Source organism: Rhodofomes roseus (assembly GCF_022264815.1).
Source record: "Rhodofomes roseus strain CIRM-BRFM 1785 chromosome Unknown C8Q71scaffold_14, whole genome shotgun sequence".
Taxonomy (NCBI): Eukaryota; Fungi; Basidiomycota; class Agaricomycetes; order Polyporales; family Fomitopsidaceae; genus Rhodofomes; species Rhodofomes roseus.
Genome location: NW_025952970.1, coordinates 949,814 through 972,089, shown reverse-complemented (window position 1 = coordinate 972,089; position 22,276 = coordinate 949,814). Strand labels below are relative to the sequence as shown.

Sequence of the window (22,276 nt, the reverse complement as noted above, 5' to 3'; positions counted from 1 at the left end):
GCTTACTATCGGCTAGACTTGCAAGACTCGAGACAGAGTCCTCTTAGGCACTTCAGTCCACGGCAACTGAGACCCACGAGGCTCCCAACGCAGCACAAAGTACAACCTTCTCTCTTGTAGCTCGTCCAGAACCACTGCCATAGAAGAGGATATTGGATGCCAACTCGAACATACACTGCATGATGATTTCACCATGATTCCTGTCATGGAACCACATAGCGAAGCAAATATAGCTACCGTCACGGTAGTAGTGATCAATAGAGATGCAGTCAGAGAGATGGACGGTCATTGGACGACGCAGATGAAGATGAATGCAGGTGTCCTCCGGTGCGATGCGGGGGCGGTGTCACGTCGGCAGATGCCGACTGATGCCGTACGTGTACTACTACTACCTTGCGGGTGGCTAACTGAAATGAATACCTCCTCCTCCAAATCTAAGTACTTTAGCTATGGTCATGAGAAGGACACATAACGCTGGGGCTTGTGGATTGGAAAGGATCGTGGCACTGTACTTGAGGAGACCAGGACGATAATTTACATTTTTGATATGAAACACCCGACGAAGCGTTCGGACGTCCTACTCCGAGTCATTTAACATATCGACAGACACCGTGGCCAGAGAAGTGTGCAGCACAGAATACAAGGCACGGCCACTTCACCGCAGTCCCGCCGTATGTACACCTCCGCCTGTATTCGACGAAGGGGCTAGATGGCATGGCAAAAGACAGCTCCAGGTCCGGGTTCAACCGATCCGACCGGCGTATGCTGCATGGCACCTTCTCGACTTTTCGACGTCGGAGACATGACCGGCCACCACATGTCAGCCTGCGTAGGTGACTCCGAGTCTGAGACCCATGGTACATGAGATTGCTGCACATCGGCCGACAGCCCTGTCGTATATCCCGGATTGACTGGAATCGAAGTAGGCTGCCAGGGCCGCACGGGCTCCAGCAAATCGTGTGACACATACGGAGGCGTCATGTTCAGCTGAGCGGCGGGTACCGGGGGAGGAGATACTGTGTGGGCAATCCACGGCCTGTTCGCGGTGCGGAATGGATTCGTGGACGCTCGCCGCGGGACCGCCGATCTCGCAGCGGACGCGTCCTGGATCCCATCATACGCATATTCCAACACGCCACCCGTACTCTTCCTGTCGGGCTGACGGAACGGGTTGTTGGACACTCCCCGAGCCTGCACGACCGGAACCGCAGCTGACGCATACTGGTTCGGACTCGCATACTCCACCTGTGCGCTCTGCGCAGGCCAATGGAGCGTAGTCGGGCTCGGCGCCAGACGCGCTGGTGGCACAGGTGAAATTGCCGCGAATCGGTTTCCTGTCAGGACCGCCGCCGTTGCGCTGCCGTTGACGTCCCATGTGGCTCCGTCGCTGTTGCTGCTGAGGCGGGACAGGCGGGCAGGCATGCAGTCCTGCCCGGTAGCTGGTCCTCCGTGGCCGGTTGGCGCGATTTGCGCAGAGTCGGTGACATCTGGATCTGCGGGGTATGATGCGTCTGCGAGGGCCTTCGCGAGTGCAGGATACGATGCACGATCACCAGCGCACATAATCGTAGGCGAGTGCGCAAGCTCGTGGTTCGACACCACTGACCCTCTGAACGTGTGACCATCGTCTGTTGAAGTTCCATTAGCAGTATTTCACCTGCACACAGAGCGCATCCTTACCGGAAGAACTTGCGTGTTCCAGTCCCACGGACCCGAGGCGTCGCCTCCGGAGCCACCAGATCCCAATGACGAACATAACCAGAGCCAGCACAGAGGCTAGGACAGCGATTGCGATGATCCACTTCTTGCTTGTGGTGTGGGTCGCACTGCTAGCGGATCCATCTGTTACCGAGCGCGAGGGTACTGGACTGACGAGAATGGGGGACATAGCCGCCTTGCTCGTGAGTGCCGTGGAAGACGCAACGAAGCTGCTGTATATTGAGAAGGAAGACGAAGATGAAGGACTCTCTGTTTCGGTGAATGAGGTGGAAGGCAGAGGTCCTTCGAATGTATCACTCGTACTGTCGCTGGTCGATACTGATGCAGTCGACGAGGCAGAACGTGTTGCTGGCGGATTACCGCCAGAGGTGGGAGGAGATGCATCTCCTGAAGTGAACGTGGTCGGATTTACGGATTCGGAAGATTGTGCTCCTGAGGTTTGCGTGACGATTGTGCTAGGATCTGACGAGACTGAATCGGTGGCTGTCGTCGTCGGGAAATTGGTGTTTGAAGTCGTCGTAACTGAGAGCCCCGATGACGCGGTATTTGTCCCCGACGGCGTGGTAGACTGGGTACCTGGAGGATTGGGACCAGCGGGGGCCGTTTCCGGCGATAGTGGTGAGGTCTCAGCTAAGAACACCGCTAAAAACACGAATGTCAACATCTACTTCAATGCTACACTTGCAAAATAGGCTACGTACAACTGCCATCATCCTCGACGACACCTGGTGGAGTCTGTGTACCACTCGAAGTTGGCGTGGACACACTTGTTGGTGTCGTGCCCGCAGTGACATACGAACTGCCTGAATACGTACTACTCGAAAGACTTGAAGTATTTAGTGGCGCTGAAAAGCTAGACTTCGAGATGGAGTCGGCTCGCGCAAACGGGTGAGTGGCGCACAGAGGATGGAAGGACGTGTACAAGACAAAGAACGCGAAAGGGATAAGGAGCATGTTATCAAACGTTGAAGCGTCCTATAGCGATGCAGTAATAGTCCTAGATGTCAGACAGATGAATGACCCAGGGACACAGGAAGACTGACACCGCTTGCGCTATCGAAAGAAGAAGGCCAAATGACTACGGACAGCGCAGCTCAGCTCGTCCGTTGCGAGAAACAGGAAGAACCTGCAGATGAAGATGAGCGGGAGGGTACAAGAAACCAGGGAGCCCGTAGGGCATACGGCAGGGAGCACAGCTTCATGAAGGATATAGCCCGTATTTCCCTGCCCGTTATGAATGATACATCGCGCGGCGCGAGATGGACCGCTGAAGGTTGACGTACAGGCCCTAGATGCAGACATGCCGTTATACATACTCAACGAGGCTGTGTCACTGTACGTGTTCGCCGCGATGTTGACAGATTGCAGAAGGGCCGTGAGCGTGAATCACCATGTGCGGTCGAGCGTCGTCCTGGGAGGATAGAACCCTGTTGTAAGTATCAGCAAATTGAAGTCGCCTTGCAGTATCCGTCTTACCACAATACCTAGCCTGTGTGTTTGACTCAACAGTTGCGACTTCAGCTTCATGAGCAAAAGACGTGCTGTCACGCCCATTACACAGTGCCCCGCGACGATTTAGGACGGCCTGAATGCGACAGACGCGCGTGCGTCGGGCGCATCATAGCACCTTAATAGACCTGGACATGTTGACGTCGGACCTCGAACTTTGAGTGAAATGACTCGAAACCATCCTGACAACCTCCTCGACTGGAACAATTGGCGGCGCACACCATGTTGCTAGGCTTCCGGGAAAGTGCGTCGATCTTGGTATTATTGCTCCGATATCGCCGCTGTGTTTACCCCCGTAGTGTCAAGGTAGTATGTTGTTTCAGATGGCCGCAACATCGAGGGCAGGCCAAGTCTGGGGTCTGTGCTGATGTCGACCGGCGGAGTGTGACGATCACCTCGGAAAAGGAGCCCTATGAATTTGGAAACAGCTGAAATCAGCACCGCAGATGGTATGCAACGCACGATGTACCGCAGCTCGCACGCATTGCATTGTACACGACTTGAATTAAGCATTAGGTGAGTAAACAAGCTTGGTGGTCGCACTACAGGTACGCCCTATCATGTGCAAAATTTGAGAGCACGGGCATGGTATGCGCATCATCGGGCTTGGACGTGCTGCTCGGATGTGCTCTCTGACTTTTGCGTGGGAGGAGTTATGTGCCGGGGTCGCGGAATGCGTGCTCGGTTTGTCCTCTATCCGAGTCTGCGGTAGGCGGGGATCTTGCAGGGTGGCTTTCAGTTGCAGGTGGCCTTGAAGTTGCGGCGCCGAACACCCGGACCAGCCGTGAGCAGCGAACGTGATACGGGGTCAGCACTTGTCCCCGGACCCGGAAAGCCAACGTGAAGCCCGTCTCCCGGCTCCGTGGCCGCACACTGGCGGGCATTGCCCCGAAGGTGAGAGGCGGTCGTGGCGACTTCGTGGCGGCGTTGAGAGAGACAAACTTGATGGGCGCTCGCACCGAGTTCTCTGGGCTATTGGTCTAGTCTCGATTTATAAAGTCTGTGGGATGCAAGCAGAGGAAGAGTTTTCTGACCGTTATCCCCAGGCTGTCGGTGGACCTTGGTGGCCGCCACCGACTGTGGCTGACATCCACGGCCTGAGATGCGTTGCTGGTCGTCGCCGGACGTCGGCAGCCGGCGAACTTTTCAGCATATATGCAAGGCATACGAAGGCTTGTACAGATTCTCGGGTTGTATGACCTTCGGGTCAGCACGATATAAGCACGAGGTTCGGCATTGCGGGAACAGCACCGTATTTCTCTCTTCAACAATGTGATATGAAACGTACAAGACATGTACTGTACATATCGGGCAAACAGAAACACATATCAAGGGTAATAACTCACAGCAACATCATCCAGAACGTCGTATCTGACGCATACATCCACGTCTCCAGGCTCCTCCTCGGAGCCTGCCCCCAAGGCTCAGGCTTGGAGGTGCACCGAACTCTTCGCGAGGGCCGGGGCCCCGCCGCCGGAACCATGTAAGAACCATGCGTCAGATGTTGCAATCGATGGCGTTGGTCAGTCAGCGCGTTCACATCGGCTGAATGGGCTAGCAAGGATGCGGAAAGTGGACAGCAAGTCTAGCCGAACGTTGCGGCGCGGGCCAGGAGGGCAGGTTGTTGCCGTCGTCGGGTTGGACAGCGAGGAGGCGATGGTGGACGGTGGCAAGACGCGTCGCGGTGGCTTGGCTGGTGTTCGCAATTCCGGTGGCGGGGGTCACGTGGTGAAGATAACGTCACTGAGTGGGTGTCCTTGATCAGCAGCACGATAAGGCGTCATAAATACCTTCGCTGCAGCCCATTCTCGCTCGCATCCTCGCCCACAACCTCTTCCCCTACCACCACCACCTCCGAACGCACGACTACACCATGTCTGGCCAGCACCAGCTCCCCGATCTCCCGTACGCGTACGACGCGCTCGAGCCCTTCATCTCCCGCCAGATCATGGAGCTTCACCACAAGAAGCACCACCAGACCTACGTGACCGCCCTCAACGCTGCCGAGCAGGCGTACGCGAAGACCTCCTCCCCTAAGGAGCGCATCGCCCTCCAGGCCGCGCTCAAGTTCAACGGTGGTGGTAAGTCGGTTCCCAGCCACTCCCCGAACGCCCGTGTGGCTGAGCGATAACGCGTGCCAGGACACATCAACCACTCCCTCTTCTGGAAGAACCTCGCGCCCTCCGCCTCGGAGGGCAAGGGCAACGGCGGCGTCCTCAAGGACGGCCCCCTCAAGACCGCCATCCTCGAGACCTTTGGCACCTTTGACCAATTCAAGAAGGAGTTCAACACCGTGACCGCTGGCATCCAGGGCTCCGGCTGGGGCTGGCTCGTGAGTGTCCTATCTCTTGATAGTGAGAGCAGTACTCGTGGGCGGCGCGAACGAGGAATGGACGGTGGTCTGGGCGGGCATGACGCGCTGCCTCATGTCTGAGGAAGGCATCGATGTTCGGAACGGTCCAGAACTCTGTTTCCTGGCGGTCACGCCTCCGTTTGATTGTCCAGGGCGCACCTTCTGCTCCAGAAGTTGCGGAGCGTCATAGCTAGGTATTCGTGAAGCAGATTCAATTGCTCCGAATCATGTCCTCCCGGGGCCAGCCTGATTCAATTCGTCTCTGTCGCTCCACCGATACGCTCTCTTCGCTTATTCTCCGTCCTATTCTCTCATACTAACGCACGCTTTCGCAGGGCGTGAACCCCGCCAGCAAGCGCCTCGAGCTCGCCACGACCGCGAACCAGGACCCGCTCCTGTCGCTCGTGCCCGTCATCGGCGTCGACGTCTGGGAGCACGCGTTCTACCTCCAGTACCTTAACGTCAAGGTCGACTACCTCAACGCCATCTGGAACGTCGTCAACTTTGACGAGGCCGAGAAGCGCTACCTCGAGGCGATCGGCGGCTCGAAGCTCTGAGTGCGTCCTGTGCGCGTGTGTTGACGCGAAGAAGAGAGGGAACATGACATGTACGATGAAGCAAAGTGGAAAACAGTGCAGTGTATAGTGTTTGTGCAATGACGTGTTTTTGCCCTTGTTGCCATTTCCGCTGAGCGCGTGAGCAACTACGACCGGCTCGCCCATCCAAGCAGCCTCTTCGCTGGGAAGTCAATTGGTAGCCTCACATTGTGAACAACATACGTGGGCGGCTCGCATCAACGTTGCGCAACATTTTCAGAGGCAGGTTTGTCTGTCAGGGGGGAGTTGCGGTGGCGCCACAACGCGGGCGCTCACAAAACTCGGTGGCGACCACACTGCGTGAAACTTTCGATCCTTCGAACGAAAGATTCACTGCGGACAAAGCGGATTGTGGGAAATTCGAACATCGGCCTAACATAGGCAGAACGAGTATATCATCTCGCGGCTAATTACGGGGACCTAACATAGCGTGACAAATTGATTTGGTATTACTATGTTCGGGACCTGACAATTGAGGCTAACGATGGTATGTTCAGTGGCATAACATAGGTCACGTTTTCGCCGCGATGTTAGGAGCCCGCACAAAGGTGGAGCATGCCGCATGTTAGGCCAATGCTCGTGCGTTGTGAGGAGCCAGCCCATGGGCTCCGCGAATGTCTCAGAACATGGTTAGAACGTGTATACCATTTAGAATCTCGAACATTAAGTATTGACGGTAACCGACCATTGGAAGGCACGGCTCCTGATTGGCTGGCTTACAATGTTCGGGCTCGGACCATACAAAATATTTGGAATTGATAAGATATACACGTTCTCGCTATGTTCGGACCGTGTCAGCACTCCGCACCATGACGCATGGTCGGGTTCCTCACAACGCAGGAGCATTGGCCTAACATGCGGCATGCTCCACCTTTGTGCGGGCTCCTAACATCGCGGCGAAAACGTGACCTATGTTATGCCACTGAACATACCATCGTTAGCCTCAATTGTCAGGTCCCGAACATAGTAATACCAAATCAATTTGTCACGCTATGTTAGGTCCCCGTAATTAGCCGCGAGATGATATACTCGTTCTAACTATGTTAGGCCGATGTTCAAAATTCCCACAATCGGCTTTGTCCGCAGTGATTGAGAAAGAGGTATTAATCTTCCCACGATATTTCGACCAATAAGATTGAGAAATCTGGTTTAAAACAATAACATGAACCTCTGGGAAGTGATTGTTGAGAATGGATACAAGACAGATTGTGGACTCAAATGTCTTCAATCCCTCTATAATAGTCTGTTGCAAGTGATTGAGTTGATGGAATAAGATACTGCCCCAATACAACACATTCCCATTATTCTAGAAGGATAACAGACAAATCTGGATATTGCTGTCTTTGACATTTATGTAACAACTTGCTGTGGATTGTGAACATGAGATTAGAGACAATTCAAGCTGCTGGGTCTTTAAAATTTCTTGGACAAGCCTAGAAGAATTGTGGATGAGCTGTGGCAAAACAACCATGCCAGTGAGAGCAGATACTCATAGGCATAAGTCATGGCCTTTTTATTCCTTTTCTGAAATCTGACTACATGAAGGATTGATAACATGTTTTCTATCACCATTTGTACATATACAGCTGACAAGTAAGAGAGAGATGAGTAACTGATTGTGAGAGATGCTTGCCTCAACACAGTTTCAATACTTTGACAAGTTTTCATCTGCAGCAGGTTTTCAACAATTCATGATTCATAATATCACAAAGAGATCAGAAAGCATTCTTATCAATGTGATCTTCCATCATATGTCTCAGATAGTTGGACAAGGATTGAAGAACAGAACTAGGAGGATTGCAAACAGATTGTCACACTTGGTGTGACAATCCTTTTGCAACAAAGCAGATATGAAAGTATCAGAAACCAATCACAGTCCTGCTTGCACTATGCATATATATGGCTACATAGCTGTACAGACAGCCATGCACAGATGATGAATTCTGAAGGGACTGTGATTGGTTTCTGATACTTTCATATCTGCTTTGTTGCAAAAGGATTGTCACACCAAGTGTGACAATCTGTTTGCAATCCTCCTAGTTCTGTTCTTCAATCCTTGTCCAACTATCTGAGACATATGATGGAAGATCACATTGATAAGAATGCTTTCTGATCTCTTTGTGATATTATGAATCATGAATTGTTGAAAACCTGCTGCAGATGAAAACTTGTCAAAGTATTGAAACTGTGTTGAGGCAAGCATCTCTCACAATCAGTTACTCATCTCTCTCTTACTTGTCAGCTGTATATGTACAAATGGTGATAGAAAACATGTTATCAATCCTTCATGTAGTCAGATTTCAGAAAAGGAATAAAAAGGCCATGACTTATGCCTATGAGTATCTGCTCTCACTGGCATGGTTGTTTTGCCACAGCTCATCCACAATTCTTCTAGGCTTGTCCAAGAAATTTTAAAGACCCAGCAGCTTGAATTGTCTCTAATCTCATGTTCACAATCCACAGCAAGTTGTTACATAAATGTCAAAGACAGCAATATCCAGATTTGTCTGTTATCCTTCTAGAATAATGGGAGTGTGTTGTATTGGGGCAGTATCTTATTCCATCAACTCAATCACTTGCAACAGACTATTATAGAGGGATTGAAGACATTTGAGTCCACAATCTGTCTTGTATCCATTCTCAACAATCACTTCCCAGAGGTTCATGTTATTGTTTTAAACCAGATTTCTCAATCTTATTGGTCGAAATATCGTGGGAAGATTAATACCTCTTTCTCAATCTTTCGTTCGAAGGATCGAAAGTTTCACGCAGTGCCACTTTAGCGACGGCCGCCTTCCTTTCGTACTCATTCATCCCGTGTCCCAAAGTCTAAGAAGCATGACGCAGCCATATACTGCGCTGAGCTGTGATGATACGCACGTCGAATCCGTCGTCGCCCGCAAGTGTACAACCACAACCTGGTCGTCTCGCAGGCGGTGCAAAGTCACGAAGATCCTCGCAAGGACAGAGTTCCGGTACTTACGTTGATGTCTTGTCTCCAATGGGGCGGTGGTATACGAAGATGGTCCCACGGACTGGGAGCAGACCCCATCTCGGTGAGCTTTGCCCGTCGCCATCGTTCGAATTGCTCAGTCATAAAAGGCTTCCGTTGTGACGGTTGTTAGTGCGCAGATATGGCAGCTGCGAGCGGATACTTCAGTGTTCTCCGGTGGCACTTGGTTGCATGCAGATCATGACAATGTAGGACGAGAGCTACGTCTTCAGGTTTTGGCGGAATGCGGGTGAGTTTTGGCTGCGCATCGGAATCTGCTTCAGCCATTTGCTCTCGACATGGCACCAAACACTTCTGAAAGTCCCGTCCAAGGCGGAGCTTCTGTCCTGCAGCTTCTGTGATTGATAGCTGGTTCATCGTTGGAACAGGATGAGATCATCTTGCGAATTTCTAACATGGTAGCTCTGCGCCTGCTTACACTGGAGGAAACAACTCTCGTGACGGCAACCATCTATCAGTCTGGACGTCCAGTTCCTTTGAAGGCACTTCGAGGCTTGATTCGGGTGGGTGCGCGCCATTGCTTGATACGGGTATGCTGATACATAATCCGCCGAACAGTGTGGCGCATGCCCAGTGCCAGTTATGGTTCAGCTGGGCGAAGTTGCGTAGCGTATGTATCCGGCGACGCGGTGCACAAGGACCCCTCACGCCCCCACACCCCTCGTGTGTTCTTTCACCTTCATTCTTCCGCTCGTTCTCTACGTTCGTTGCACGTGCTGTGGGCAGAATGGCTTGCCTGCTACCTATTCGAATGTTCTTGGTATTCATGCGGCGCATTTTGGTGGGGGCGTCGGTCGCGATCATAGTGCTACCCGCCGTCTGTACCCGGGGAACTGCTGTCGTTAGTCCTGCGGAGACGTCGACAGTTGAGGCTTTGGTGCCTACGACGCCAGCCATGGGAGCCTGGAGACCTCACGTCTCTGCTAGATCTCGTACGTGTCCTGGCTCCAGCATGCGAGTTAGTGCCTGACGCGAAGTAGTCACAGATGCATCCACAAGTACAGTGACACTCTGTTCCGGAGACTACAACGACACTTGCACAGTGACTGGGTCGACCGTCCCGGGTGGCAATTGGTGGGGGAACACGGGTGGCAATTGGTGGGGGAACACGGGGAGTACGCTATCGCCCATCGCAACTCTTCCCGTGACGTCGACCACGTCAATGGCATCTGAATATGCTTGGGTTACCTCAACCCACTCCAGCCTTACTCCTACTTCCTCAGCAGCCCTGAATACGATTGCCTCGACCTCACCGTCGTATTCGTTATCGCTTTCCGTCGCGCCTTTCCTGCCGGATCCCCCTGAGAATGGACAGCACACACCACTTCCGACAGTTTCTGGATTCGTACCATTATCTTCCGTTGCTACGCCCACAAGCGCCGATGCGACGTCTGCTACAATCACAGGCTCCCGTCCTACTGAAGTCCTAGCCCCTGCCGCCACAGGTAGTCGCACCCAAGCCTGGTCGATTGTTCTCATCGTTAGCTGCATCGTATTCCTCCTTATCGCACTGGTCGCCATCGGATTGCGTTGGCTGTGGAAGAGACGCGCTAGAAACATGGCAACAGCCTCCCTTACGCCCTTCGGTGAGTCGGTGTTCTCCGTGTACGTTAGTCGAGTATGTTGACACTGTACCGCCCAGATTATGAATGTCACGCAGACGATAAGCCCGTTCGCTTCTGGCGCCAGTTCGCACTGTCCATGTCGAGCCTCGCAAAAGAACCCCCCAGGCCGCAGACGCCTGACATCGTGTGCGCCGGAAACCGCAGGTCCGTCATCGACGCGCTGCCACACGGGACAATGCTTTATGACAGCGGGACCAACGATGCGGCAGGTACTGCGGCGTTGCGTTACTTGGTGCTTTCGAACGGTTCGCGGAGCGTCGATCCTGCCAGTTATACAACCCTCGATCCTCGTGCTTTCGCTCCAGACGCTCACTTGAGCGTCGTTTCCGCGTACGGAGACATGGCTCCTAGAAGAGCTTCAAGGGATGCTTCCGTCCGGCTCTCATTGAAGCATGCCAACTTCGTCGAACCTCATCCTGTTGTCCTCTCGCAGATGGCCCAGCCACCGGGGAACTGGCCCTATATATACCACAACCTTCCCGCACCGCCTCCTCCGCATCACATTCTTTCTCAACAAGGACAACACCCTTCGTTCCCCGCACTATCTCCACAAAGTGTGCAAACGTTCCCTACGCATTCCCCTTCTCATCAGACGCATATGCCTCTTCGACTGCCCTTGATACTCTCCGCACATCAGTACAGCAGCTATCACTCGGGGCTGAGTGCGCAGCAGGGCTCCGTCATTGGGCACCAGAACGGATCAGATCCTAGCGTATCTTCGCGTTGGCCTATCACACAGCAAGAAGCGTTGGTCGCTGCATCCCCGGGTCGACAGCCTCGCCGACGAGCAGAGGATGGTGGAGTCTGCTTGGCGGGCGGGACGCCACCGAGGCGAGATAGAGACACGGGAGTGCGGGGCGAGCATCAAGACGTTGCGGAGTCCTCATATACAGTGTCTGACGGCGGACATAGCGACGAGACCCTCCCGCCGGCATACGGAGCATACTGAGGAAGGCTGTCTCGATGCAGTGGGATCATAGAGGCGATGTCCATGATACCCGGTGACTGCAGTGGGTTAGGTGACTACAGACATACCTCCTAATGGCATCGTATGTAGTCTGCTTCTCGGTCTCCGCCGGATTTGTGGCGATGTGGACGAACCCTCTACAGGTCGTGTATTTGGTTGTAGGCTGTGCCATTCGCAGCTACCTCGTCAAAGGGCTTTCATCTTACTGCTGAGCTCGCTTTGAGAGCCTTCGGCTTCCGGTGGTATCCCCATGGTCATAGGTCAGATTCTGTCAGCGCATTGATGGATGTTGATGTTCTTTCGCAGGGAAATAGCAAGAGGCATCAAGCGAAAGCATCCCGAAGTATCGATGCCTCACTGCTACCCATGTTCGTGGGATGGGTCAGTTCCAGCTAAAGCCCCGTCACGCTCCGGGTGTTGGTGGTACCCTTCCCGCTCCCGAGGAAGCCGTCTGATTCGCTCCTTGTTTCGCGCATTCGTTTGAACTATCGCTTTTTTTGTTGCGTCGCATTCATGGCGCGAGGTATTGCCGCCATTGTGTGGGTCGCCTTGGTCTTTGGCATACAGTCCGTGGTCCGCGGAAACGATGAGGGCGCAGAAGCTACGCAGCCTAGCGCGGCAGCCGCACTGATCACGGCTGCTTCACTGGCGGGTGTCGATGAGCTCAGCGTTCTAGCAAGAGGTACTTGTGTGTTGTTGACCGCTTCCTTCTTGAATACCTGATGACGATGTTTCTGCTAGAGCCCGCGGCCTCAACCTGCATCGACCATATCGACTGGTGGTATTGTCAAATTTTGAACACTGGATCGTCCACAAGTAGCACAATTGAAACGACGACGGCTCCTGCTACAAGTAGTCCGTCACCGACCCCAAATCCTACAACCACGACCCCGCAACCGTCTACAACCCCCGCTACGACGAGCTCATCATCAACCACAAGTCCTGAGCAAACATCTTCGACAGGTCTCTCTTCTACATCCACGTTTTCTGCGACCGCGACTGAGACATCATCGATAGGCAACTTAAACTCGAACACGTCTCAGGCTACATCATCGACGCAATCACTTACTTCTTCGACTGCTGGCGCGCAGTCTAGTTCGGCATCGCAGTCATCGCGCAGCAACAGTGCTTCAATGCCGGCATCGAGTGGATCGCTTTCGGACAAGTCAGCCAGCGCCTCGAAGGGATCCATCACCATACAACCCACGTCGACGAACGCGGGATCCGGAGGCGTTCCATCGCCCTCGACTGTAGCAACGTCGACTGTCACTCGTACGTCGACGAAGAAGTGGATTATCCGAATTATCCTGGCTGTTGTCGTATCTTGCATTCTCCTGCTGATCCTCGCCGCTGTGACGTTGTGGCGTGTGCGGAAGCGCAGGCGTAGGGTCAGCCAGCACGACGGCATGAGTTCTTTCCGTGAGTCTCGTACCGATATAATCTAGCATGACTAAATTGATGCCGTATGTCGCTCAAGATAACGACAATGCTACCGTCTATACCCGGTTCACTCGATCTGATATGCGGGAGAGCTCGTTCACACCGGGCATCCCTCGTTATTCGGCTGGAGGCAGAGGCCCGGGCCATTCCCCTATAGAGTCTCCCGTCGATGCGCAGTCCCACACCGATTCATATGCATCGGACGACACTCTGTCCCCCGGAGGTCTGCATAATGCCACGGCACTCAACAGTCCGTCGCGTCGCATCCTTGGCTTCCTCGGAACGGCGCATCACATCTCCTTCCTTCCACAGCCTGCGCCGACAGATGCTGCGTCTGCGACACTTTCAGCGGGCAGGCCTGCCTTGCTTGCTGCTCGCCCCCTGGACGGAAGCGTCGTAATGACAGGCGACGCTCCCTCTTTGCCTATACAATATCCGGACCTACACACCTTGACCCTTTCCGGGCTCGCCGCTTCGCCTGTGGATATTTCCCCTGCTTGGTCTCCTATGTCACCAGCATCAGGGAATCATGTCTCTGGCGTATGGCACCCAATACCGTTCGCCTCTTCCCCGACCGCATTGGCTACGCAACCCTACCCATCAGAGAAGCAGGACACAGCGGGCGCACAGCCTAGCATCCTAGCTGAGTCGCCCACAGTCCCGCTGCCGTCGGCGACTTTCGAGACGGATACTCCTCGGACGGCTCGGGATTCACGACGGCGTGCGGAGGATGGCGGTATCAGCCTGGCCGGCGGGCCACACCGCCCGCGCAGCGCAGAAGGCCCAGACGCGCAGTCAGTCCTGGATTCCTTCGATGGAGGAAGCTATCAAACGCTTCCTCCTGCGTATGGAGCATATTGATAAAGCATCTATCACTGGGGACCGACGAACGACTCACATCTGGCGCCGTAGTGTCGCAGGCGTGGCGCACCATTGTCGGTTCGTCAAGATGACCATATCGGTATTCTAATCCCCATACGAGTCAAAGCTTTGAAAAGATTTTAGCACACTCGCCTCACAGACTCTGTGCGCCAGATACAATAGGAGATTAACTTGCTGCTGGTTCGGATGTCCGAGAAGTCCCACTTCAAGCTACATTTCTCAATGTGGGTCTCACCGATGGATGTCCTTTGTGCGCTCCCTATGAACATGATTTCGCGCGAAGTACTGACACTGCGGGGCACGGACTTTCCTGTTTCTGGCCTCAGTGCTAGGTATGTAAGCCCCTCTCACCCGGCGCGGTGCATTAATCCTCGCGCTCATCTCTCGCCTCACTCTTCGGCAACAAGAGCCTTCCCAGCCATGGTGACCCGCACAGACCAAGCACGCATCGTCGAGATGTCAGGGCTAGTGTCGAAGTATACATCCGACTTTCCCAAATGCCCAGCGTATTATCGCCAGATACCATCCCGAATCCTGGGATCCATTGTGCTCGTCACAGGTACAACCAGCTCCCTCGGATGTCACCTCCTCGAAACCCTTGCGCACTCGCCTCTGATCGCGCGTGTCTACGCGCTCAACAGACCAGACAGGAAGGGGCGCCCATTGCGGGACAGGCAGGTGGATGCACTTCGAGAGCGCGGCATCCCAGAGGGCGTCGTCGACTTGGAGAAGGTCGTCCTTGTTGAAGGTGAACTGACGACTCCAAAGTGGGGGCTCACCGAGGACCTGTACAACGAGGTACGTGCGCGTGAAGCCGTTCTGGACGTTCGCTGAGCAAGTATAGATCCACAACTCGGTGACACATGTCCTACATAACGGTGAATATGCCCTCTTCCCCCACATATTACGCATTGTCCTGACACAATCATCTTCAGCTTGGCGCGTTGACTTCGTCTCACCGCTCGCCGCCTTCGAGCTCAACATCTCCGGACTGCGCATGCTAATGGACTTCTGCTTGACATTGACTCTCTCTACGACACCGCGACTGGTCTTCACAAGCAGTCTGATAGATGCTTTTAGTGCGTCACGTTGTTCTTTTCCAGAAGCGACATGCTCACACATAATCGTCTCGGACCATAGAGGCTCCGCACGGCCAGCAAATCCTTGAAGACCCTATACCCCCGGCGTGGGCTGTCGGGATGGGCTATTCAGAAGCCAAATGGGTGTGCGAGGAGATCCTGTTCGCTGCGTGTAAAGCCACGCCTCTGGATGGCCTCGTCGTACGCGTCGGTCAGATCACAGGAGGCAAGGGAGGCGCATGGGCGACGACGGACTGGTTCTCATGTATGGTGCAAAGCGCGAGTAAAGACGGCATCGGGTCTTTGCCTGATGACAACAGGGTGAGTCTCGCTGCATGTCGCCCTCGTCGACGAACACAGAGTAAGAGCGCTGACTTCGACTGCGTGTAGCTCATGGACTGGTTCCCATTCGAGCTCGCCTCCTCCGCGCTCCTCGACTTCCTCCACACCCCTCCGGCGTACCTCTCAGAAGTGGCACCCTCGCGCGGCGTCGTTCACCTCGTCCACCCGCGCCCGGTTCCATGGCATGACATCGCCGCGGAGGTCGCGCGTCAGGTCGGCGGACGTCTGGTGCCCTTCCAGGAATGGTTGCACGCGATAGAGGCTGCAGCAGTCCTGGAAAAGTCGCGACCACCGGTCACGAAGGGGGCACCAAGGCCTCGCATGCGCGCGATATCCTTGATCCCGTTCTATAGCGCCCTCAACATGAACATGCGAGACGGGGCTCGCGCGATGGGCTTGCCGGCATGGGACGGCCCACGGGGTGTCGCCGCTTCCCCGACGCTTGCCGATCCAGATATCGCGCAGCTAGGAGCGGACGATGTGGGACGATGGATAGGCTACTGGAGGAGTGTTGGGTTCATCCCGGACGATGTGCGTGAGGGACCGTCACGAGCGCGACTGTGAATCTCAGGAGTTGCCTTGGAAGCTTGAGTTGTCCTGGTACAAATTTCAGAAGGTTGTACGTCTTTGTCAACGGCTAGGATCAGTGTCCTTCATGCTCAAGTGACTTGTGATGTATGACATCACAAACAATGTAGAATACCTACGTCTGTGTAGAATACTATACTGCGAAGGCTGGCCCCCTGGCTGGCGGATTACCCCGCATGCAAGAAACGGATGCCTTCTCTGTGCTCGACTCCACTGTTAATGGGAGGAGCGACGACCGGACGCTCCCTCCTGCCTATGAATCATACTGAAGCACTGCGCTACTTTTGCAGCATCGTTCCACAGCAAGCCCTGGCGAACGATCATGCAAACATCGACAGGCGTCGGACTTGGGAGGAAGTCTACGCCGGTCGGTTCTGATATATTACTGTACGTGGTGTATCATATCGATGTGTCAGACCTTTACGTTCAACGTTCAAACGTTCAACGTTCAAGCTTCAAGTCTCATTGGATTCCTCCTTGCAGGATTGTAATTTCCATGTATGTTGCGTACAGCCACACGGCGTTGGTATCTCGCGGTGGGCGTCTGAACTACCGGTCTGGATAAGGCTTCTGAATCTGCCGCACTCCTACCGCCGCCGTGTCTGGCATACGTTTTGGTTGTGCTCGACCAGGGATGGTTGTAAGCATGGATCAAACTGCGCATGTCATGCCGATCCTTGCGCATACTTAGCTGTCTCTCCAAACGTCGTGCCGTCTGCCAAACTTGAAGGGGCCCTCTGCGTGGCGTGGAATGTGGCCACCTGAGCCCGGGCTTGCTGTTGGCTGAGCGCTGCCAAGGTGAGGGCGCTATGATAGTCTAGTACGGGTGTGTGTGGTCCACTGACATTGTATGTGCATCACCTGGAAGTCTGCCTCGACGGAGGAGCCGTGGCAGCTTCGTGACTGCTATCGATGCGTACGTATACGTCTTTACAATGTCCCGTCCTTCCGCTGGGTGTTTTGAGAAACATTGCTCCAAACAGAATCCCTACGTCTCCTTGGACTCATCATGGTGTAAGTCATGAATGTGCCCGGAATATTTGCTTCGCGGTCAAGATGTGCATTGCATGTCTCATCTAGTTTCGGTGAAGATGTGATGATAGGCAGAACTCATCGGTACGTTTCAATGTGGTCTCAGCCATTCGCTTGGTAACGGCAGCTAGGACAATGACTGTCGTAGGCGGCCGCACGCTGGCTATAATGTTAGCTACCACTCAATAGCGATATGCATAGATAGGGCACACATCCCGGCGAAGCAAGGCACATAACACCGAAGACTCACGGTATTATGTCGCCCTGAATGGAACACGGTCTTCCATTGCGACTTAAGACGTGTACTGTCCGCAAGTGACTGTCCAAGCGCGGCGGTCAATATAATGCTGAACTCCTAGTGACACGGATCTACGTATATCAGCATGTTCCATATGCCGTCCTGATGCTGAGGTTTCATCGATAGACATGCACTCCGAGGTTCTTCGTGCGCTCCTCATGAGCATGATTTCGCGCGAAGTACTGACCCTGCGGGGCACGGGCTTACCTATGTCACGGTCTGGCCTCAGTGCTAGGTATGTAAGCCCCTCTCTCCCGGCACGGTGCAGTAATCCTCGCACTCATTTCTCGCCTCACTCTTCGGCAACAAGAGCCTTGCCAGCCATGGTGGCCCGCACAGACCAAGCACGCATCGTCGAGATGTCAGGGCTAGTGTCGAAGTATACATCCGACTTTGCCAAATGCCCGTCGTACTATCGCCAGATACCATCTCGCATACCGGGGTCCGTTGTGCTCGTCACAGGTACAACCGGCTCCCTCGGATGTCACCTCCTCGAGACCCTTGCGCACTCGCCCTTGATCGCGCGTGTCTATGCGCTCAATAGACCAGACAGAAAGGGGCGCCCATTGCGGGACAGGCAAGTGGATGCGCTTCGAGAGCGCGGCATCCCAGAGAGCGTCGTCAACTTGGAGAAGGTCATCCTTGTGGAAGGTGAACTGACGAGTCCAAATTGGGGACTCACCGAGGACCTGTATAACGAGGTACGTGCGTATGAAGCCATTCTTGACGTTGTCTAAGCCTGAAAGTATAGATCCACAACTCGGTGACACATGTCCTGCATAACGGTGAGTATGACCTCATCCCCCTACGTATCACGCACTGTCCTGACACAATCATCGTCAGCGTGGCGCGTTGACTTCGTCTCGCCGCTCGCCGCCTTCGAGCCCAACATCTCCGGACTGCGCACGCTGATCGACTTCTGCTTGACATCGACTGTCTCTACGACACCGCGACTGGTCTTCACAAGCAGTCTGATAGATGCTCTGAGTACGTCATGGTGTTCTTTTTCAGAAGCGACATACTCAAGCATAGTTGTCTGTGTGTCTAGAAGCCCCGCACCGCCTGCAAATCAGCGAAGATCCAATTCCAGCTGCATGGGCTGTTGGGATGGGTTACTCCGAAGCCAAATGGGTGTGCGAGGAGATCCTGTTCGCTGCTTGTAAAGCCACGCCACTGGATGGCCTCGTCGTGCGCGTCGGTCAGATCACAGGAGGCAAGGGAGGCGCATGGGCGACGACGGAATGGTTCTCGTGTATGGTACAAAGCGCGAGTAGAGACGGCGTCGGGTGCTTCCCTGATGACAATAGGGTGAGTCTCGCTGCATGTCGCCCTCGTCAATGGACACAGAGTAAGAGCAAAGCTAACGTCGCCTGTGTGTAGCTCATGGACTGGTTCCCGTTCGAGCTCGCCTCCTCCGCGCTCCTCGACTTCCTCCACACTCCTCCGGCGTACCTCTCAGAAGTGGCACCCTCGCGCGTCGTTCACCTCGTCCACCCGCGCCCAGTTCCATGGCATGACATCGCCGCGGAGGTCGTGCGTCAGGTCGGCGGACGTCTGGTGCCCTTCCAGGAATGGCTGCACGCAGTAGAGGCTGCAGCAGTCCTGGAAAAGTCGCGACCACCGCCTACGAAAGGGGCACCAAAGCCCCGTCGCATGCGCGCGATATACTTGATCCCGTTCTATCACGCCCTGAACATGAACGTGCGAGACGGGGCTCGCGCGCTGGGCTTGCCAGCATGGGACGGCCCCCGGGGTGTCGCCGCTTCTCCGACGCTTGCCGATCCAGATGTCGCGCAACTTGGAGCGGATGATGTACGACGGTGGGTAGGCTATTGGAGGAGGGTTGGATTCATCCGGGATGATGTGCGTGAGGGACCTGTGCAGACGCGATTGTGAATGCGGGTGTTGCCTTAGAAGCTCGAGCTGCACTAGTTCGGCATGTGTCACGTCTTTGTCAACGGCCAGGATCGGTGCTCTTCACGACTAAGTGACTTGTACTGTTTAGTGGCACAAACAATGTAGATTACCTGAACCTGCGTAAAGTTGGCTACGAGGAGCAAGTAGTCTTGCGAAATCCTTCGCCGGCCTCGAGGGTTGTCTAGCACCGAGGCGAGAGTTATCACACCATTGTTCACCAACACGCCCGTGGGTATTAGACCGAAACCTCAGTCTCTACGGTCACCTCGTCCTGCCCCAGCCCCTGAAACTGCACGACATTTGCCCAAGGCTGAGTCGCATTCGACCGCGCGCGCTGGTACACCAACTTGACGCTCGACCCGCTCGCCGCCCTCGCGACAGTCACCACCGAGCCGTCGACGCTTGCCACGCTCCCATTCGCGACCTCGGCCCAGACGCGATTCTGCGGGCTCGTCAGATCGAACGCGGCCCCGCTTGCTGCAGTCACGCTGACGTTCCAGCTGACCGTCCCGTTGCCCGCGTCGGCGAGGGGCGAGGCGCTGATGGAGAACGGGGCGACGCCGCTCGGCAAACGGAGGTCGCCTTCGTCCGCGCCGAACCCGACGTAGAGCGAGTCAGGATCGACGGAAAACCGAGCGGTGTAGAGGTATCGATCCGCGGAGGGGTCGGGCCGCGCGTGGTGGGGGTAGTAGAGCTCGGCAGGATTGGTGGACGACGCGAGGATAGAACCGTGCCCCGTCGAGTAGACGCCACCTGAGATGGGTCAGAGTCTGGTGAGTCAATGTTTTGGCAGGACATACGAGATGCATCCTGCGAGAGGATGGGATTCGAGCCGCTCTTGTAGTACGGTCCTGCCACGGAGTGCGCGTACGCGTAGCCCACGCCGTAGTCCGGTGATTCGTAGCTAGCCGGGCGATATGAGATGCCGCAGACGCAAGAGTCCGTATTTACTCACTTGTTCGCGCTGTATGTCAAGAAGTAGACTGGCTGACCAAAGCTGTCGTAACGCTTGATGGTCGTAGAGCCTTCAGACCAGCGACGATTCTTGAGTGTACCATTGCTCGCTACGTGGTCGTTGACGTGCGCATTTTCCCAAGCCTGGCGCGAAGCCTCAGGGTCAATTCGTGTGACTCGTCGTATTGAAGTGACTGACCTGCGGTTGCAACTTGTACGAGATGACGGGCACAGAACCATCCTTCCTCGTCGGCCCCGGATAGCTCGAGTTCACGGAGTCCACCCATCCCTCTGGCTGGCCCTTATGCACATCCCTGAAGCTCTCGTGTACCGCGGGCAACGTACGCGCGTGGGGGTCATGCCACCACTTATCATCCAGCCGTACAGCGTAGATGTTGCTCTCTTCGATGTACCTGTCGAACTCGTCACTCCACACCCAATTCCGGTACGCGTTTCGAGAGAAGAAGAGCCAGATCGAGCCGTCGTCGTCCCAGAAGACATTGGGGTCGATCGAGGGGATATAAGTGCCTAGCGGCGCGGTGTCACCGATGTCGAGCGAGGCTGGCGGGACGAGGTACGGGGGAGACATGAGGAGGTTAATGTCATGGTATTCCGGGTCGAATGGGTAGTAATCGATTGGCTTGTCCGCGATTTCGACAAAGGGCCCAGCAGGCGAGCGTGATACGGCTACACCGATTTTGCTAGCCTCCTCGAAGTCTGGGTATCTGTCCAATACTCAGGTGAGAGAAAAAGGGACGACATATTGAACTCACTTGAAGTTTTCAGCCACTAGCTTTGGTTCGGTATATCGACCGGCGTGGAACAGGAAATACCACCCCGTCTTCTCATTGAAGTAGCACTCTGGGGCCCAGAACCAGTCCTGAGCCCATACGTTAGCCGAGTCGTTCTTGATCGCGCCACCGGGGATCTTGCTCCAGGTACTCAAGTCAGGTGAAGTGTAGATGCCGTAGTACCACCCGTCGTCCGCGCCCTCGGTGCTATATGCCCAGTATGCGGCGGTGTTCGCATCCCAACGTACATACGGGTCCGCCGCGACGGAGGAGTTGTCGTTCACGTACGTCGCATTGGTGCGCCACGGCCCGCTTGACCAATGGGCCCAGCTGAACGTCGGCAAGAAGGCGAGTACGAGAAGCGCACCGAGCATTGTCGAGAAATGGGCGAGGTGAGCGACCGCGTCGAAGCTGGCGCAACATAGGCCATGATATACACGGGCTCGTCGACTATGCCCATGCGCCGGTAGCCCATGTGCGAGGGGTCGCGTCGAGCCTCAGGCCTCAATAATCGCGGCCGGCGGGAAAATGATGGTAGCGTCCCTCAAGCATCCCTCGTGATATCACGAATGTGGCACGAGACCATGACGCAATGACCCGTAACTTACTTTGTGACAGCGCCTCCAGGTGGGAAGGACTTGGGAAGGACATAAAGGACAAGCAGTGGCCAAGCATTGGCCGTATGAGCCAGCATAGGGCCAGGAACGTACCAGCCTGTGCAGAAGAGTGGTCACTGAGATATCGCTGCAGTTCAGGAGGCTGAGAGCCTGAGACGACGACTTACCAACTCAGGCAGCACGTCGGTTTCTATGTTAGTGACGCGGCTTGAGAATGCATTGGGGATCAAGAAATGTGTTATGACTGGACAAGGAACTGCTGGAGACTCATCTTACTTCATGGACACCCGCTCCGAACGCTCGAGCTGGCGGAACTTGACAGAAGCTTGAAGCTTGAAGCTTGAAGGCTCTGCTCGCTCTTGGCAGCCGGCCCGCGCGGTGGCTTATCCTTTTGACTGCGTACCTGGAAAGGAGCACTCTTCAGCACTCGGTATTGCCCTCTATACTGTAAAGCTCCGGAGCCCCAGAGCCGATTGAACAACCCGTACAAATGGCTAGATATTTTGTGGACATGAGAGAGAACACAAAGAGAGAAAGGATTCGACGTACCTCTG

The 22,276-nt window shown here is 54.8% G+C and overlaps 7 protein-coding genes across 7 annotated transcripts; 5 read left to right on the top strand and 2 right to left on the bottom strand.

Moving 5' to 3' along the window:
- Nucleotides 1–473: 473 nt before the first annotated feature.
- Nucleotides 474–2,888, bottom strand: C8Q71DRAFT_138670 (uncharacterized protein). The gene is made up of 4 exons (XM_047916532.1): nucleotides 2,763–2,888; nucleotides 2,421–2,694; nucleotides 1,681–2,361; nucleotides 474–1,628 (listed from the first exon to the last, which is right to left on the bottom strand). Exons 2-4 carry the CDS (start codon nucleotides 2,671–2,673, stop codon nucleotides 706–708), a joined length of 1,857 nt encoding a protein of 618 aa, XP_047777529.1. The 5' UTR covers nucleotides 2,674–2,694; nucleotides 2,763–2,888; the 3' UTR covers nucleotides 474–705.
- Nucleotides 2,889–4,976: 2,088 nt separating this feature from the next.
- Nucleotides 4,977–6,257, top strand: C8Q71DRAFT_768426 (manganese superoxide dismutase). The gene is made up of 3 exons (XM_047924248.1): nucleotides 4,977–5,309; nucleotides 5,370–5,560; nucleotides 5,917–6,257. The coding sequence occupies exons 1-3, from the start codon at nucleotides 5,102–5,104 to the stop codon at nucleotides 6,136–6,138; spliced, it is 621 nt and encodes a 206-aa protein (XP_047777528.1). The 5' UTR covers nucleotides 4,977–5,101; the 3' UTR covers nucleotides 6,139–6,257.
- A 3,994-nt stretch (nucleotides 6,258–10,251) lies between these two features.
- On the top strand, nucleotides 10,252–12,007 carry C8Q71DRAFT_768421 (uncharacterized protein). The gene is made up of 3 exons (XM_047924247.1): nucleotides 10,252–10,776; nucleotides 10,833–11,864; nucleotides 11,926–12,007. Exons 1-2 carry the CDS (start codon nucleotides 10,353–10,355, stop codon nucleotides 11,762–11,764), a joined length of 1,356 nt encoding a protein of 451 aa, XP_047777527.1. The 5' UTR covers nucleotides 10,252–10,352; the 3' UTR covers nucleotides 11,765–11,864; nucleotides 11,926–12,007.
- A 53-nt stretch (nucleotides 12,008–12,060) lies between these two features.
- On the top strand, nucleotides 12,061–14,265 carry C8Q71DRAFT_138510 (uncharacterized protein). Its single transcript, XM_047916529.1, has 4 exons — nucleotides 12,061–12,464; nucleotides 12,524–12,745; nucleotides 12,800–13,201; nucleotides 13,260–14,265. The coding sequence occupies exons 1-4, from the start codon at nucleotides 12,296–12,298 to the stop codon at nucleotides 14,081–14,083; spliced, it is 1,617 nt and encodes a 538-aa protein (XP_047777526.1). The 5' UTR covers nucleotides 12,061–12,295; the 3' UTR covers nucleotides 14,084–14,265.
- On the top strand, nucleotides 14,266–16,122 carry C8Q71DRAFT_138511 (uncharacterized protein). Its single transcript, XM_047916530.1, has 6 exons — nucleotides 14,266–14,436; nucleotides 14,514–14,902; nucleotides 14,949–14,982; nucleotides 15,040–15,183; nucleotides 15,245–15,504; nucleotides 15,574–16,122. The coding sequence occupies exons 2-6, from the start codon at nucleotides 14,525–14,527 to the stop codon at nucleotides 16,087–16,089; spliced, it is 1,332 nt and encodes a 443-aa protein (XP_047777525.1). The 5' UTR covers nucleotides 14,266–14,436; nucleotides 14,514–14,524; the 3' UTR covers nucleotides 16,090–16,122.
- A 1,680-nt stretch (nucleotides 16,123–17,802) lies between these two features.
- C8Q71DRAFT_797730 (male sterility protein-domain-containing protein) lies at nucleotides 17,803–19,339 on the top strand (the record flags this gene model as incomplete). Its single annotated transcript, XM_047925765.1, has 5 exons — nucleotides 17,803–18,144; nucleotides 18,195–18,228; nucleotides 18,287–18,430; nucleotides 18,492–18,751; nucleotides 18,824–19,339. The coding sequence occupies 5 exons, from the start codon at nucleotides 17,803–17,805 to the stop codon at nucleotides 19,337–19,339; spliced, it is 1,296 nt and encodes a 431-aa protein (XP_047777524.1).
- Nucleotides 19,340–19,467: 128 nt separating this feature from the next.
- On the bottom strand, nucleotides 19,468–21,588 carry C8Q71DRAFT_138419 (glycoside hydrolase family 43 protein). The gene is made up of 5 exons (XM_047916528.1): nucleotides 21,088–21,588; nucleotides 20,514–21,039; nucleotides 20,316–20,458; nucleotides 20,161–20,264; nucleotides 19,468–20,113 (listed from the first exon to the last, which is right to left on the bottom strand). Exons 1-5 carry the CDS (start codon nucleotides 21,477–21,479, stop codon nucleotides 19,596–19,598), a joined length of 1,683 nt encoding a protein of 560 aa, XP_047777523.1. The 5' UTR covers nucleotides 21,480–21,588; the 3' UTR covers nucleotides 19,468–19,595.
- Nucleotides 21,589–22,276: the final 688 nt, after the last annotated feature.